Source organism: Bubalus bubalis, chromosome 12 (genome assembly GCF_019923935.1).
Source record: "Bubalus bubalis isolate 160015118507 breed Murrah chromosome 12, NDDB_SH_1, whole genome shotgun sequence".
Classification (NCBI taxonomy): Eukaryota; Metazoa; Chordata; class Mammalia; order Artiodactyla; family Bovidae; genus Bubalus; species Bubalus bubalis.
In genome coordinates, this window is record NC_059168.1 from 85,927,213 (window position 1) to 85,945,325 (window position 18,113).

At 34.6% G+C, this 18,113-nt stretch overlaps 1 protein-coding gene across 7 annotated transcripts in view; it reads left to right on the forward strand.

Annotated features, from left to right (window-relative positions):
* ROCK2 (Rho associated coiled-coil containing protein kinase 2) overlaps window positions 1–18,113 on the forward strand; it is a 132,937-nt gene that overhangs the window by 32,996 nt on the left and 81,828 nt on the right. For all 7 annotated transcript variants that reach the window (XM_044926246.2, XM_006073749.4, XM_006073747.4 and 4 more), the window contains exons 2-3: window positions 14,964–15,045; window positions 16,982–17,082. In XM_044926246.2, the coding sequence (XP_044782181.1) occupies window positions 14,964–15,045; window positions 16,982–17,082 (183 nt within the window). The remainder of the gene's footprint in view (window positions 1–14,963; window positions 15,046–16,981; window positions 17,083–18,113) is intronic.

Below are 18,113 nucleotides of genomic sequence, written 5' to 3' on the forward strand. Positions count from 1 at the left end.
TTGATTGTATACCTGAAAAAGAAATTCACTGGTGGAAGAGACAGATGCCAGAACTATTGAGAATAAGTGCTTGTTTGTATAACCTTTTCGTTTGTTGAGTCTTTCCTTTTTTGGAGTACAGGAAATTAAAAAGTATGGAAGAATTTGCCATTCCCAGCTGGTCACATGTTCACCATTCTGTAGAAGGTCTTAATGCTGCTTTTATTATTTTATGAATCTGGCATAATTTTTCTCTTTAGTAGTTGATGAAGTGTGGATATGCATTTAATAAGGAAAATTGTTTAAGATTGATAATATTACATATGCAAATGTTGTGTATATTTCATTCCCTCTGCTTTCACCAACCTCTGATATTGGATATGCATAAGTTTTTTTTTTTTTCTTTTTTTCCTTCTTTCTTCTTTTGTGATAAAGTACTTATCTACTTTTCCAGCTTTTCGAGTTTGAGTGCTAACAGATGAAAGTAATTGTATTTTTAAGAGTGCTGCCTTAGAATTGTGTCCAAATATGCCTCTGCCCAATAGAGTAGCCACTAGCCACATGTGACTAAGTTAATTAAATTAATTAAAATAAGTTCATTTCCTCAGTTGCATTAGCCCTATTTTAAGTGCTCAGTGGTCACATGTGGCTAGGGGGTACGTATTGGACAGCAAAGAAGTAGAACCTCTGTTGAGCATCTAAAATGCTGATAATCAGATTGTCACTTGAACAAAGTACTTGTGTGATTCTTATTATTATTTTAGATATATGTCATTTAATAATGACATATATCTAAAATCCAAATCCTCTGCTAAAAATCTGAATAATTCATTTGGATTTTTAGCAGAGGTTGTTTAGAAAAGTCAGATCATTCGCCTCTACATATAAGCCTTCCTACATTTTGATGAAAGTTTTCTCACTATATTTTGAGGACATTTTCAGAAGTCATTATATAGTGTTGCCTAGTTCACAGATAGAACTTTATTCCTATGATGATTTTGAAGGTGGTTAAGTTTCTGGATTTTTGTGGATCTGATTTTAAAAAATACTTTTTCTCAGTTTTATGATAGTTTTATCTTCTTGTATAACTCCTAATGCTTGACTGACTGCTGGACATTGTGTATAAACATCTGCTTAGATAATTAGGTAGTGTTATCTTTCTTCAGAGGGGATTTTGTTTTTTCCTGTTGGTCAGTTAGGATTGAGGCAGATCACTTTAATCTATTTAGTGATTGAACTGAGAAAGATTTTCAGTCTTTTGAGGGTTGCTTTATTTCTGCTTTTTTTTTTTCCTTATTTATTTCTATGATATTTATTTCCTTATTTATTTCTAGGTTGGGCTTTTTATTCTTTGTGAGTTTAAAAGTTTAATTTCTATGCTTCCAGTCCCATGAGAGTGCTGGAAGCTCTCTTCAGCTTTTTAACTTTAGAGTTACAGCTTTGTAACTCAAATTTAGGCTCACCCCTCCTTGTGGCCTCCTTCTCTTCTCTGCATTGTTAGTCTCAATGGTAGAACTGGCTTAAAATGTTAAGTCTATAGTTGGTGGAGGTAGAAATCTCCCTGTTACATTGTCTACAAATTACATGTTTCTTTAAAGAGTCTCCCTTCAGTGTACCATATATTGGAATTTTAGGGGTTTGATATGTTACAGTTATTCTTCAGAGCCAGTTGAGAAAGGAGTAAGTTATTACAGATAGGGATCTAAATTTATTGTTGGTTAACTCTAAGATACAGTTTCAGGTATGGGACAAAATATATTTATTGTCCTGAGTATATTTGGACTCTTCCAACAGATAGATCTCCTCATAGAGGTAGAATCCTCCTTTCTGTGTTTATGCCAAAAACAAGAGTAGATGAGATTTAGTGTGTATCAATTATGTGGATCAAGATTCTAGAAAACTTAAGTAATTTTGTTGTTGTTCAGTCACTAAATCATGTCTGACTGTTTGCGACCCCATGAACTGCAGCATGCCAGGCTTCCCTGTCCTCCCCTGTCTCCCGGAGTTTGCTCAAGCTTATGTGCACTGAGTTGGTAACGCCATCTAACCATCTTATCCTCTGTTGTGCCCTCCTCCTGCCCTCAATCTTGCCCAGCATCAGGGTCTTTTCCAGTGAGTAGTATAACTTACAATAATTGTCAGTAGAACTTGTGATCATTCTCTCTGTTATATACAACCTATAATTCTTGCTTCAGTAGAACTTATACCCAATTTGGCCATAAAGCATGGATTTATAGTAAGTTGGAAGGTTGAATGTGTTAAGATACAAAACATTGTTTTGTATTGTTAAAAATGCAAAATGGAATATTTTACAGTAATCATGCTGGCAGTATGATGACCTTTATACAAACCTGGTTATTTGTCTTTTGAATTGAGAATTTATCTAGGAATCAGTGACTTGCACGAGCTCAGAACTCTCTCAGTGTTGCATATACTACAGTAATGTTGGCAGTTACAAAGTCTGAACCATATGACTGAGCACAATAAGTACAGGACTCTTTCTTAAAATGTGCTTGACTTTTGATTCCAAATCCAACTTTAACCTTAAAAATTTTTTATTATAAATAAGACTTTATGGTAATGGCCAAACTCAAATTTAATATTTCCTGAAGGTTGCAGTCAGTGAAAACACAAGATAGCACAAATGTAGTAGACATGACTGAGCACGCACGCACGCACACATACATACATGCACACACGCACACACACAAAGTTAGAAGAAGTAAAACATACCAATACTTGATACAGGAAAATATCCTTAAGCCATCTTAGTTTGACTTTTTTTTATTTAGTTCTGGCCATTCATAAAATACCTCAAAAAATATTGACACAGCTTTAATATTAGATGATTGTTTTCATACTTAGGAATGTTAAGCTACTTTTCTTGTGTTTACATTTTATTATTATTGTTTTTTGGCAGTTGGTAAGGAGAAGGATTGAAATAGGTTTCTGGGTAGAGAACCCTAATTTGTAATACTGTTTCTGTTGGAAATTAGAATTGGATTTATATGTTTGGATTTCATCCACTGTTTGTAAGGTGAATGAGGGTCATGTATGTAGCTCAGTTAATGATTATCAAACTGTATTTATGAATTCATATTTATGTTACGTGCACATGTTGTTTTATATGTGCATACAGTTTTGTATGTGTTTCATTTTTAGAAGTGTTGGCTTAGATTCGGATATGTTTAAGATAATATTGTCTGTCATTTTTTTAACAATTATTCCAGAAAGGAAGTGGCATAGGAGATAAAAGCATTGATAAAATGAGATGTTACTGATTTGACTTCTTTGTATATAGAAACCATAAAATCATTTTGTAGATTTTTGGATTGTATTTTTTGCTTAAATACAAATGATTTAGTATGTTTTATAATACTGTAAACTAATTGAGATCATTGTGGTTAACTTAATTATAGTTTTGATAAGTTTTCAAGGAAATGTGATAATAAAATATCAGAGACCTTTTCTTATATATGTCTCTTACTTCCCACCATTGACTTTCTTTGAATATGAGTTCACTGTCTCTCTTTCTCCCAAGAGAAAACTTGATTTCTCTATGTAGCTGTATTTTCCAGTCGTCTGATAGTTAATTCTTATCTGTCAGCATTTGGATTGTTTATACTGTAGATTATGCATGCTATTAGCAGATAATTTCTTGCTGTATTAGCTCACTGCAGTATTACAGCTTTGCTTTCTGATGGAAATAGGTTTGCTCACTAAGCTCCTTAGAGCAGGGACATTATTTCATTCATTTATGCTGTAGACATATTTTTTGAAAGGATATCCCAGAACTATCAAAATTAACAGTGGAGTTCTTTTTGCCTGTTCCAGTATTCCTTTGCTAAGATTGTGAAAGTGAACTTATTTTGTAATTGTATCTTATTAAGTCTTTTGTGTTTCAAGGACTTTGTGTACGTTCTGTCATTGACTAAATATTTATTTGCAACTGTTAATACTACATGTCAAGCCCTGGTTTAGGCCTGGAATGTAACAGTGAACAAAATAGATAACAAGTCCCTGCTATCAGTTTACGTGTACGATAAATGTATGTAAGATACTGATTTATGTTAAGGGGAAAAAGGTAAAACAAGGAGGAAGATATGAATATATAGGGTATTGATAATTTCAGCGGTGCCTTTTAAGACCTGATGGAAGTAGGAGAGCTGGGCATAGGCAAACGTGGATGTGAGCATTCCAGACATAAGGAAATAGCAGATCCAAAGCCAGGAGTCAGGAACATGCCTTGATGTGATTTAAAATCAGCTTTTATTTGGAAACAATATCAAACTACTGCAAAGTTTAAAAACCAAAACAAAACTGTATACGATTTGCTCAGAGACCTCATTCAAGTTTTGTTAATTGCTCAGATAATGTTCTTGAGAGAAAGAGGATCTAATCCGGGCCTGTGCATTGGATCCAGCTCTCATGTGTCTCTAGTCTCCTCAATTTGGAACAGTTCCTCAGTCTCTCTTGCTTTTCATTCTGTTCACATACTGAAGATTATAAGCTATTCATTTTGTAAACTTTCCTTCAATTTGGGTTGTCTAATGTTTCCTGATGACTTGACCCAGGATACGTATTTTGGCTGCAGTTTCACAGAAGTGATGTTGTTTTCTTGATGAATCCTTTTTCGTGGCATACAGTTAGTTTATCCCATTAGGTAGTGTTAACTTTGACCACTAGATTAATGATGATGTCTATCAAGTTTGTAGTCCGTGTAATTAATAAGTATTTTGCGGGGAGATACTTTGAAACCACATAAAATCATGTTTCATTCCCACTTTAGTCTACTAGTTTTAGCATCACTCATGTTTTTCACCTAAAATAATTTTTACCATAATGGTTGCCAAAGGGTGATACTCTGATTCAAGTAGTCCTTATAGAGGTGGTGGTAGTATAGTAGTTAGCATAACTGTCTTCTACGTATTCCTCCTCCTTTTATTAGTTGGCATTTTACTGTAAGAAAGAGAATTAATTAATATCTGAACTTATACAGTGACATATCTATTAATTAATATTTATTTACACTTTTTTTTTGGCCATGCTGTATGGCATGTGGGATCTTAGTTTCCCTACCAGAGAGCCCAAGCTCTCTGCAGTGGAAGCATGGAGTTCTACCTGTTGGATTGCCAGAGAATTCCCTTAACTTTTTAAAAAAGTTTTATCTTGAAGTAATTAGAAATTCACAGGAAGTTGCAAAAATAGTACAGAATGGTCCTGTGTACCCTTCACCTAATTTCCTCAAATGTTTATATCTTAGATAACTGTAGTACATTAACAAAATCAGGATATTTGCATCAATACAATGCATAAGTATAGATCTATGCAGTTTTATCACCTGTGCGTCTTCTTACTTTTGGCACAAGGTTCTATAGGCTCATCTAAAAATTTTCCTGCTCTAGTCCTGGGATCAGCTATTTCTCTGAGGAGCCCTAATTTTTTTTTTTAGTGGAGAAGAGTGTTTCCGGACTCTGGGTGGTAGGTGGGCTCATGGCTTTTGAGATTGCTCATGGCTGCTGCACTCAGACCTTTGCAGTGGGCAGGTCAAGCATCAATATATATATTTTCATATGTCTTTATATATTGAAAATCATGAATTTACACTGATGTCTCCAGTTCTCTCAACACCATGTTTTCATTCTAACTCTTCCCCCATCCCATATTTGCACCTCTTCTCCCAAAATTAAAAGCTGGTTCCTATTACTATATAGTTATTAATTTGCTCTTTCTTTTGTATGTAGCCAGCTCACCACCTCCACAGAACTGTGATGTTGCTCAGATGTACCTTCTTGTGAAGGCCCTGGCAGCTACTGAACTGCCTCCCTACTCTCTTTCCACTTCTTCCTTGTGTGGGTCCCCTGTTGTAATTTTAAAAACCTTCAGAAGGCCAGTGTGGCTGGAGTAGAATGAATAAGAATGGAAGTAATAGGAGGTGAGGCTTGAGAGTTAACCAATTAAGTGGGTGAAGTATGATTATAAAGAGCCTCATAGCTTATAGCAGGGAATCTGTGCTTTCCTCTCAATGAGATGGAAGTCCTTGGAGGTTCTAAGTGAGAGTGATGGGATAAGAGTGGGGAGGATGAAAGACAGTGGAAAATGATAGGATCTGGATTGAAGGTCCCTCTTGAGTCAAAAGATTGTTGAAGTATTAGAAAAAGCTGGTAGTCAAATAAGTGCTGCTGCTGCTAAGTTGCTTCAGTCATGAGTAGGATGTTTAAAATTGAAATTATGAGATGTTGCAGTTACTGATGATAATTAGGTTAAGGAGACCACAGGAATCAATAGGTATTAGGATATCTAGTAGTATAATGACATCACCAAGAATTTTGACAGGATTAGAGAATGTTAGAGAGTCTGACAGTCAGCAAGGAGCTAAAATCTTTAGAGACTGAGGGTTAGTGATAGTGGGCAGGGATGCTCACAAGAAGGGTGGCTGATGATGTGGTTCAAAGCTCAGAGTTTGCAGAAAGAGGAAGAGTGATCTAAGATCGACTACTCGGAGCAAAGAGGACACTTATCCCACCTGCAGGCTTCTACTAGTTGGGAAGGTTGTTATGGTTGGTAGTGTCATCAAGGGAACAAATAAGGTTTCAACTAGAGTAGGAAGGTAAAACAAATTGGTCATAAAAAGAAGTTCAATAATTGAATTGCATATCTATATGCATTCAATAATTGAATTGTGTAAATTGTGTAAATAATACTAACATACATACCTGCTTTCTTGCTTTACTAATTTAACTTATGTAATATTAGGTAATTGTATCACTAGTCCTCTTGTTTGATATCTGATTTAATGTTTGAGAACATATTCTATCTATGTAAAATTTTATGGTAGAAGCATTAGAGGAATCAAATGAATTTGACAAATTCTGTACTTAAAGAATTTACAGCTAATAGATGTGATAAGCAGTGTATAGAAAACTATTTTAAGTAAAAAGTGATGTGTTCATTGCAGAACATGTGATGTGTCCAAGTTCGGAAGATGGAAAATTTTTATCCTGGCATATCAAGGAAGAAGGTTTCATGGAAATAAGTACCATTTGAACTGATCTTGAAGCAGAGATAAGATTTGGCAAATAGAGATAATCATGCAAAACATTTTCTTATGCTTAGCACTCAGTCATGGTACATGGTTGACAAGTTATTAGTAAGTTTTGAATGTTCTATGGTGAAAGACTGATATAAGCAAACTTATGAGGGTAGAAAGATAAGTGTGAAAATTTTGTTGGTCTAGGTGATGTTATCAAATAGAGATAATGTGAACCAAATATAAAATTTAAGTTTTACTGGTGGTGGTTTAGTCACTAAGTTGTGTCCGATTCTTGCCACCCCATGGACTGTAGCCTGTCAGGCTGCTCTGTCCATGAGATTCTCCAGGCAGGAATACTGGAATGGGTTGCCATTTCCTTCTCCGGGGGATCTTCCCAACCCAGGAATAGAACCTGGGTCTCCTGCATTGCAGGCAGATTCTTTCCCAACTGAGCTTAAGGGAAGCCCAAATTTTACTGGTAGCCATATTTTAAAAATGGAAAGATTAGATTAATGTTAATAATATATTTATTCCAGTATAACCCAAATATAATTTTAGCATGTAATCAATATTAAAAATTATTAATGAAGATACTTTACATTCTCTTTTTAGTACTAAGTCTTTGAAATCCAGTTTGTATTTTATATTTACAGCATATCTCAATTTAGGCTATCACATTTCAAGTGCTCAATGGCCATGCATAGCCAGTGACTTCTATACTGGACAGTACAAATCTAGAGCAAATAAGAATGAAAAGTAGTAGAATAATGGGAAATAAGATTGGAGAAGGTTAGTGGGCCCAGGTGACAAAGAATTTTCTATGCTAATTAAAGGTTTTAGACTTTTTTCTAAGCGTTTGTAAGCTGTCAAATAATTTTAAGGAGGGCGTGAAAGGTACAGATTTAAATTTCAGCAAGATTGACTGCTCCGTAGTAGATTGGAGAGGGGCAGGAGCAGTGGGTGATTAAAGGCAAGAAAACTAATTAGTAGGTAATAAATCAGAATCTGAGCAAAACACAGTGGGCAATGGAATGGAGAAGGGCGCACCTGTGAGACCTTAAAGCTAGTAGTATCAGCCATACAGAGGGACTGACCTGATGTGAGGGAGCACGAAAAGAATTTCTGAATCAGACTTACTTAAAACGGGACTGCTTATTAGAAACAGAGTAGACAACTTTTGAGTGAGAAAATATGAATTGTTTTGGATATGTTAAAATGTTTACTTTAAGAATAATTTAAAAAATCCTGATATTTAAGGAATTTGTCATCTCTAAATTTTAATCTTGTATTCCTTCAGTAGGATAGTTTTGAAATATTTTCAGGTATTCTTTCTTTATAATTTGTGTACATGTTTTAAGATACTATGTACATTATAGAATACATATAAAACGAGTTCAAAAGTAAAAGCTAAATATATAAGCATATTTTTGAGATAATTTTATGACACTGCAGAAACTTTTCTAAGTTAAAAGTATTTAATTGCATTAAAAAATTTTGGCTTCATGTTGGTACAGTGAATTGATGATTGGGTTTGAGGTTCAATTTATTTTGCTACTGGGTTTTTAAGGACTATGACAGGATATTTTAAATTTCACAAAGATATATGGACACAAATAGAAGAAGCACAATGCATTAGTGGCTGCAGTTATTAAGTCACAATACTCATTTTCCGGTTTTGCCTACCAGTTACACTACTCATTGATTGTTGGAATTTGGTTAGTAAATTTCTGTTTTCTCTGATAGGAGGCTAGTTGTTGAAAACAAATCAGAAATAATTTATTTTTATATTTAAACACATGGCTGAACATCTTTAACTGGGTCAGAAAATTATGTTTGCAAGTTTTAAAAACATGGATGTGAAAGTTGAAAAAAACAATTTTAATAGACCAAGCATCTTATTATTTGTAAATTCACATATGAATGGAACCATTTCCAGACATATTCTTTTCAAAAACACTCCTTTCCATAGCAAGAATTTCTTCTAGAGAGAAAGTTTTTCTTCTTTTCTCACTTGCTCTCAAGAAAATAGATTTTAGGGGTTTTTTTGTTTGTTTTTGTTTTTTACCATATTTTCATACACTTCAGCCATTAAAAAATTCCAGGGTTTCCCAGTGGTGTCTGAATTAAAAAAAAAATTTTTTTTTTGATGTGAAAGAAACTAACAAAAAGTTATTTTTTATTTTAGTAAAAAAGTTAGTAATTTAAAAAACGAATTAAAACTAAAATACAGGAGACTTTCAAACATTTATCATTAAGTTTAATGAAAATTGGTTAAGTGCTGGGTAGAACACAGGTAAATATTATGCAAGTAATTACAGAGATTTTTTTTCATAGTCCTGTTGTTTAGGTTTTAAATTGGGGTGTCTTTGGCTTTGTTTTGTCATTAACATGAAATATGAATTCTTGAAAAGCTTGTGTCCTGCAGAAACCATGTACCATAACTAACTGGGCTTATGAGAATAATAGAGTAGGAACAGACTGTGTAGAACCTATACAAATTTTAATTAAAATGCTAACAAAAATATTTCAAATAGCAATAATTAACAGTCACAGATATTTGAGTATCTGCAACCTTAAACCCTGAGGCTTAAACTTTTTTCTTTGAGATTTATGTCTTCTCAGCTTTTTCATCTGCACGTGTAAACTTACTAGATAGCTTAATGTCATGAGTGTAAGAGTTTTTGAAGCTGCTATTTATTTGTACTTCAGTAAGGCATTTCTCGGAGAAGGCAGTGGCACCCACTCCAGTACTTTTGCCTGGAAAATCCCAAGGATGGAAGAGCCTGGTGGGCTGTAGTCCATGGGGTCGCTAAGAGCTGGACACGACTGAGCGACTTCACTTTCACTTTTCACTTTCATGCATTGGAGGAGGAAATGGCAACCCACTCCAGTGTTCTTGCCTGGAGAATCCCAGGGATGGCGGAGCCTGGTGGGCTGCCGTCTATGGGGTTGCACAGAGTTGGACATGATTGAAGTGACTTAGCAGTAGCAGCAGCAAGGCATTTCTACATGATTTTTGGCTTTTTTCTTAATGTCATCCTATATTGCTAAGGCTTTCGGTTTTAAGTTGAGAAAGCTTGCCTATCATTTAAAAACGTTACCAGCCTGGAAAAAATCACATATTTTACTTAATATTTGAATTATTTCCTTATTTTCCACTTGCATATAGGATAATTTATGTTACAGAAATTCAGGTGATAGCAGTATGTATTTATAATGATTATGGATGTACCACCATATTTCAAATAGCCTTTAGATAATTTTTAACTTTGTGGGTGGTGATATGATTAGCTTGCCTTGTTTTTAGCCTCATAATTTGGGCAGTAGGAGCTTATATAAGAAGTAGGTGAGTTATTAAACTGCCTTCCCCCCCCCCCCCCCCCCCCCCCCCAGTTTGTACAAATTGCATTTTGGTATTATCTTAAATCTGTAATTATATCCATTATAGTCACTTTAAAAAGTTTTATTGAGGTATAATTGATATACAATAAATTGTATATAATTAAATTGTACAATTTGACTTTGGCATATGTCTACATTCCAAAGTGGAATGCTTTTTAATCTGCTTGGTAACCTTTCTACTAGTAAATTAAAAAAAAAAAAAATCTGGATACATGTAAGCTGTAGTATGTCACAATTCAATGAAAGCTAACAAGAGTGAGATGTTGCTGAAAACCCCCTTGTTAAACAAAAACATTTTAAGGTTAAATATACAAAATTGTAATATTTTCTTCTTGCACTTCAATGGATCATCTTATTCCCACTAAGTACATTTACTCAACTTGGGCGATTTCTGAGGTCTATTGGATATTTGGTGGGTCCTTGCATATACGATTCGGGGTCTCAGGTAGAAGTAGATAGATGTATTGGCCATGGAAAATGGTTTTCAGGATAAAGTTCAGATACGTGTTTGTTTTGTTAACTTCTCCCATTGAGTGTGGTGGTGTGGTTTTAGTCACTAAGTCATGTCTGGCTCTTGTAGTCTCATGGACTGTGGCCTGCCAGGCTCCTCTGTCTATAGGATTCTCCAGGCAAGAATACTGGAGTGGGTTGCCATTTCCTTCTCCAGGGGAATCTTCCTGACCCAGGAATCGAACTCCGGTCTCCTGCATTGCAGGCAGATTCTTTACCAACTGAGCTATGAGGGAAGCAAGCCCCCCACTGAGTGTAGGAGAAATTATGGCTATTTGTGAGTTCCAGTTAAGGATGATTTTATGTTCAGTATTTTTAAGTAATTTTCGTTTTCTTTTTAAACCAGTGATATGAGTGTGTCTAAATTGATTGACAAGAGATTCTTATTCCTACTTGCTGTTGTCCAGTCACCCAGTCGTGTGTGACTCTGTGACTCCATGGACAGCAGCACACCAGACTAACCCTGTCCTTCATTATCTCCTGGAGTTTGCTCAAACTCATGCCCATTGAATCGGTGATGCCATCCAACCATCTCATCCTCTGTTGCCTCTTTCTCCTGCCCTCAATCTTTCCCAGCAATAGTGTCTTTACCATGAGTCAGCTCTTGGCATCAGGTGGCCAAAGTATTGGAGCTTCAGCTTCCTTATCAGTCCTTCCAATGAATATTCAGGGTTGATTTCCTTTAGGATTGATCTCCTTGCTGTCCAGGGGACCCTCAAGAGTCTTCTCCAGCACCATAGTTTGAAAGCATCAGTTTTGGGGCACTCAGCCTTCTTTACGGTCCAGCTCTCACATCTGTACATGACTACTGGAAAAACCACAGCTTTGACTATACAGACCTTTGTCAGTCAAGTGATGTCTCTGCTTTTTAATTATGCTATCTAGGTTTGTCATAGCCTTCCTTCTAAGGAGCAAGCATCTTTTAATTTCATGGCAGCAGTCACTGTCCACAGTGATTTTGGAGCCCAGGAAAATAAAGTCTCTCACTGTAATAAGAAAGATTGGATGTTGACTTGTACCTTTTTATTCAGAAAGACAATAGGATAAATCACTTTTCTCCCTTGCCTTCCTTTGTTGCTAACTTTCTGCATGCAGACAATTTAAGTCAGTACTGGAGCTGATTCCCATATTTTTAGCCAAAGATATTAGAAATATGGGAGATCTGGTAAGTGGGCAAGCTCTGAGGGCTTAGTTTTAAGATTTATTTGAAAACTGTGTCTGATCTTCCTCCTTATGCAGTTTCATATAAAAGTTAGGCAGTAAGATTTTTTTTTTTAATGTCTTTTAGGAGTTGGAGCTGGGGTTTTTCACTTCAGTTACTGTTTTCCCGGTAATCAATCTTGGGGAAACATTTTGTCCATTAGGTTCTTTTAATTCTCAGTCTTTGGTCTTACTGCTCTCTGCACTGAAATCCAGTAGATCTTTGCAACTTTAGCTTCTACTCATTACTTGGTATTTTTCTTTCTCATTCTTGAATATTTTGTGGTGATGGTGGTTTTTTTTCCCCTTTCAGTAGGGCTACAACTTTTAAATCTCTCCTGTCATTTCTGTGCATTTGAAAGTAGGGAAAGAGACAAATAGTGTTAATTTTCTTCATTGCTTTGAAGTTCTGGTTGTAGGCTTTTCCTTAATATGTTTTATTTTTTAAAGTTTATCTCAGTTTTAGTATCACTTTCTAAGAATCAGTGTTGAAATAAAAAAAAAATTACCTCCTAAGGTTTCTATGAAACTGCTTAATGAGGATGGTCATAGACATAGGGTTTTAATCAAGTCTTGAGCTAATCCAGCAACTTGATATCAGTTTTGTATACTGAAAATACTGGTATCTTTTAATAATTCAGTATTTGTTTTTTAAAAATAGTACTAAATAGAAAAAGTTTCAAGTGTAGAAATTTATATAGAAGTATAAATGTAAATATATTTACCCCTGCATTATCTTCTGATGTAAATTATTAGCAAATTAACCTATTAGTATTATTCAAAAATAATGCTACCAAAAAAAACCTTAATGTGCAAATGAAATAGTATTTGATCTTTAAAAAATGGTTTACAAAAACAAAATAGTATTACCATTGAGTTGAGCCACTGCTCAAGTGTTCCAACTGCTGAAAAAGCTCTGACTCTACACTAGTGGAAGATATTATGGGGAAATATTTATAAACTATTTCTAGTTTTTTTTTCTATTTATTTATTCTTTATGGAACTCTATCTCTCTATGATGACTTTTGGGGAGGCTGTAAGGTAAGCAAGGATTCAGTCCTTTTACTGATTCAAGCTGTAGTTTTGTTTCAAAGAAAGTTTTCTTTTGTCTTCATTATATGTACATGGAGACGGTATGAAGTGTACAGATGATGTTTCTTGGGAAAGTCTGAACTAGAGGAGAATATTCTTGTTAATAGAAGCTTCTGCCTGTCAATTTAAATGTTTTCTCCTTTGTGGAGATTAATGGAGGTCCTACAGTAGAGGACCTTTCAAATGAATGTACCCTTTTTGATTTGAAATGTTAACACAGAGTATAAATCTGGATATATCTAAAAATATGTGATTCAGATTTTGCATTTTAAACTTACTAAAATATCAAAATTATACCAACAAAGATATATTGATATTTTGGTACTTATAAATAGCCTAGTATGCTAAAATGCTAGTATGAAAAGTAGTTCAGCTATTCTTGAGAGGGAATTTGTGGGTTGAGGATGGAGGAAGGGTGTCAAAATGTGAATGTAACAGTCCCAACTTGATTGGAAGTTGTATATTAATTTTTAATGTATTTTTTTCTTTCAGTTGAAGAGAATCACTATTGTTTCAGTGTATGTGCATTAATGATGTTAGTGGCGTGTAGATAATGTTCATTGTGATTAAAAATATTTATAGCTTACTGTTAACACCTCTACACCATTCTCTATAGAATATTTTCACAAAGTGTTAACATGTTTCTTAACAGAAATTGAAAATATGAAATATTAATTGTAAATATAATATGTGCAGTTTTTCTAGAATTAGTAAAGTAAAAATTCAAGTTTTGCATGTGATTGTCCCCACATTTTCTTTCTACCCAGATCCTTAAAATCTCTCTATACTGTTTTGTTTCCTGAAATCCTTTAGCTTCCTTCTTTACCCTTCCAAGCTTCTACTGGTGGTTGAGATAAGGGAGATGAGTTAAGTATATTGAACTTCTAAAACTTAGCAAGTATTTTGCTACATCATTTTCTAATAGCAAGACCTTGGGAATGCCAAAGTGGCTTAATCTTTCTAAACTTTGTTTCTTTTTTAAATGAGAATATGTCTTTTTCTGCCTTCCTCAGAGTTGGATGAAGCAATATATGCCCTAGTGTTTTATAAATACTGTTTCCTTCATAAGCATATCCCCTCCATTGAGTAATTTGAGACTTGGTTTGTTTCTTATTAGTTTTTTTCACTCCCACCAAGTTACATATATGTACTTTTTCCTATTTTGCTTATAAATTTAATTCATGCTTGTAGAAAGTCTAGAAAATACAGAAAACTTAAAGGAAAAAAATAGAAACCTGAACATGCCTCATCCTGTCTTCATGTTTTTAAGGGAAATTTAGTTTTGAACCTCACTTTCCTGAGGGTAAGGATAGTTAGTGTCTCACTTATTTTTAGATTTTCTGTTCTTTCCATGTACTAGGCACACAATTAATGCATGTTGAATGAATGGGAACTAAAACTTATTCTAGGTGTATTTCTTAAAGTCAAAAGCTTTGTAAAACTTTACTGGACATTCGAAGAGAGAAAAAACATCTGACTCACAAGAAATAATAGTGGATGCACATTTTAAAATGACCTTTTTCTGTTGGCTAAAAGTACAGTGGAAAATATGATAGGATCAACCCTAATATTCGCTGGCAGAAGTTAGGAAACTATTTAAAGCTATTGTACTGGGCAATTTCATATCAAAGTGGATTGACATTTATTTAATAGTGAGAGTAGCACAGTAAAATTTAAAGCCTTTTTGTCTTGAATGCTTGAAAATTGTAATAACTTTTTTTCCCTCTGTTTATTTTTTGTTAAACAGGATGGCTTAAATTCTTTGGTCCTTGATTTGGATTTTCCTGCTTTGAGGAAAAACAAAAATATAGATAATTTCTTAAATAGATGTAAGTATGTGTAAACTTCATATGTGATCACATAACTCTACTTTTGATGAGAGATTTATATTTAATATCATTACAGTCCACAAACTTTTAAATTATTAAATATTTTCAGTTTGCAATTTGATGTATTTAAATACTAATATTCTTTATTTTCAAACCAAAATTGGAAAACCAATTAAAGTATGTGAAATAGATAAAGTTCAAAATTTTGTATAAATTAAGGCTATTTAAGAGATGGGAATACCAGACTACCTGACCTGCCTCTTGAGAAACCTGTATACAGGTCAGGAAGCAACAGTTAGAACTGGACATGGAACAACAGACTGGTTCCAAATAGGAAAAGGAGTACATCAAGGCTGTATATTGTCACCCTGCTTATTTAACTTATATGCAGAGTACGTCATGAGAAACGCTGGGCTGGATGAAGCACAAGCTGAAATCAAGATTGCCCGGGAGAAATATCAAAAACCTCAGATATGCAGATGACACCACTCTTATGGCAGAAAGTGAAGAAGAACTAAAGAGTCTCTTGATGAAAGTGAAAGAGGAGAGCTCAACATTCAGAAAACTAAGATCATGGCATCTGCCACTTCATGGCAAATAGATGGGAAAACAATGGAAAGAGGGACAGACTTTATTTTCTTGGGCTCCAAAATCTCTGCAGATGGTGACTGCAGCAATAAAATTAAAAGATGCTTGCTCCTTGGAAGAAAAGCTACGACCAACCTAGATAGCATATTAAAAAGTAGAGACATTACTTTGCGAGAATGGTCCATCTAGTTCAAGCTATGATTTTTCCAGTTATGTATGGATGTGAGAGTTGGGCTATAAAGAAAGCTGAGCACTGAAGAATTGATGCTTTTAAACTATGGTGTTGGAGAAGACCCTTGAAAGTCCCTTGGACTGTAAGGAGATCCAGCCAGTCAATCCCAAAGGAAATCAGTCCTGAATATTCATTGGAAGGACTGATGCTGAAGCTGTAGCTCCAATCCTTTGGCCACCTGATGCAAAGAACTGACTCATTGGAAAAGACACTGATCCTGGGAAAGATTGAAGGCAGGAGGAGAGGGGAATTACAGAGGAGGAGATGGTTGATGGCATCACTGACTCGATGGTCATGAGTTTGAGCAAGCTCCAGGAGTTGGTGATGGACAGGGAAGCCTGGTGTGCTGTAATCCATGGGCTTGCAATCAGACATGACTGAGACTGAACTAAACAGAAGACTTAGCTTTACCTTACCCAGAAGACTTAATGAGCTTTATGTTTGTATAAATGTAGACATTTCAGTCTCGTTAAAGAAGGATAATGCGATGACAATTATTGCCATAAATGTGGTAACTTTTAACAACTTTTAATATTTACCAGTATTGATATTGCAGTGAATTTGTGAATGAATTGAATTCTGAGAATTAGAAATTCTCAAAATAATTGTGTACACTTTATGTGAACACAGTAAGCTTTTTAATTTGGAATTATCAGAGTCTGGGCTATTTTCCTAATTAAAAACTTACCTATAGTTATCAAATCTACAGTATGTAATTAATGTTTTTCAAAGAAATACGCTACCAGAATTCATTATGAAGACCAACCTTGTATAACTTTATAGCAGCTTTCTGCCATGATTTAGAGTGTACTCCAGGGTTGCTTGGGTCATCACAGTTTCAGCTGTCATCTAACTTGCTACACAACAGACTCAGAAACAGCATTGCTTAAATACTGCTTTTTGGTAGTCTTACATGTGTTAAGCCATAGAGTTTTCATCCTTCAACGTAAAGTTTATGTGTCTTAGACTTTTAACAACAGCATTTAAAAACTGATAGATTTAGCTGAAAACTAAACCCAGTCTTTGAAATACAAATTTGTTTAACAGTATGGTAATTATTTTAAAATGTTGTTTATAAATATGGTGATTGATGTTATGGTGATCTTTTTATTGTAGATGAGAAAATTGTGAAAAAGATTAGAGGTTTGCAGATGAAGGCAGAAGACTACGATGTTGTAAAAGTTATCGGAAGAGGTGCTTTTGGTGAAGTCCAGTTGGTAAGAATTTGTTTTGTTCTTTTTATTATTTGTTTTGATGACATGATTTTGTGAAACATTTGTCAGTGGCCCTAGAGTGAATCTTATTTTTGTGTCCAACCATGCCAGAAAATTGGTTTTATGAGTTTCATCATTTCATCTCTTAAGTGCATCAGTATCTTCATCTATGAAAGGAGATGCTGTTGCTGCTGCTGCTGCTAAGTTGCTTCAGTCGTGTCCAACTCTGTGTGACCCCATGGACTGCAGCCTACCAGGCTTCTCCATCCATGGGATTCTCCAGGCAAGAACACTGGAGTGGGTTGCCATTTCCTTCTCCATGAAAGGAGATAATTATACTCTAAATACCAGCTATTTTACAGCTCTAAAACACTGGGATTTAGAATAAGGCCAAGTTGGCTTCACACATGATCTGCTTAGCAGTTAATATTCTTTCAAAACTACTGTGTTTTTATTATGTTCAGATTCATAATATCTCTGCCTAATTAACTGACATTTAATAAAAAAAACCCAACAAAGGCATTTTAATATTTGAAAGAAAATGTAAAATTTGCCTTTGCAGGGCAAAATGATAGCACTTAGAAATACTTATAAATGTTTGCAGACATTTCAGACATTTTATTTATATTATTATATGAGGAACAGTAATATAATATTTTCTTTTTTCATCACCTGAATATGGAACTTCTCTTCTCTTTTTCTTATAGTTAAACTATAAGAGTCAAATTCTTTTTTTAACTTAACAGTGCTTTATTCTCCTTGATGGAGCACCAAGAAAAACTGTGTGTTAGCATAGGTTTCTCTAGGAATAAGTCATGACAGAGTAACCCCTGTCTTTTTCTTTTATTCCTTGTCTCTTTGAGAGGCTTATTGAATTTGTAGATCACAATAGTGCAATAGGTGTAGTATATATCTGTAAGATATTTGAAAAGTCTGACATACTTGTGAATATGTGGAGAAGTATCAATGAATAAGCATATGGATAGAGAGCTTTAAAACTAAGTTAATAACTGTTGAAGGCATGAATGGTTCCT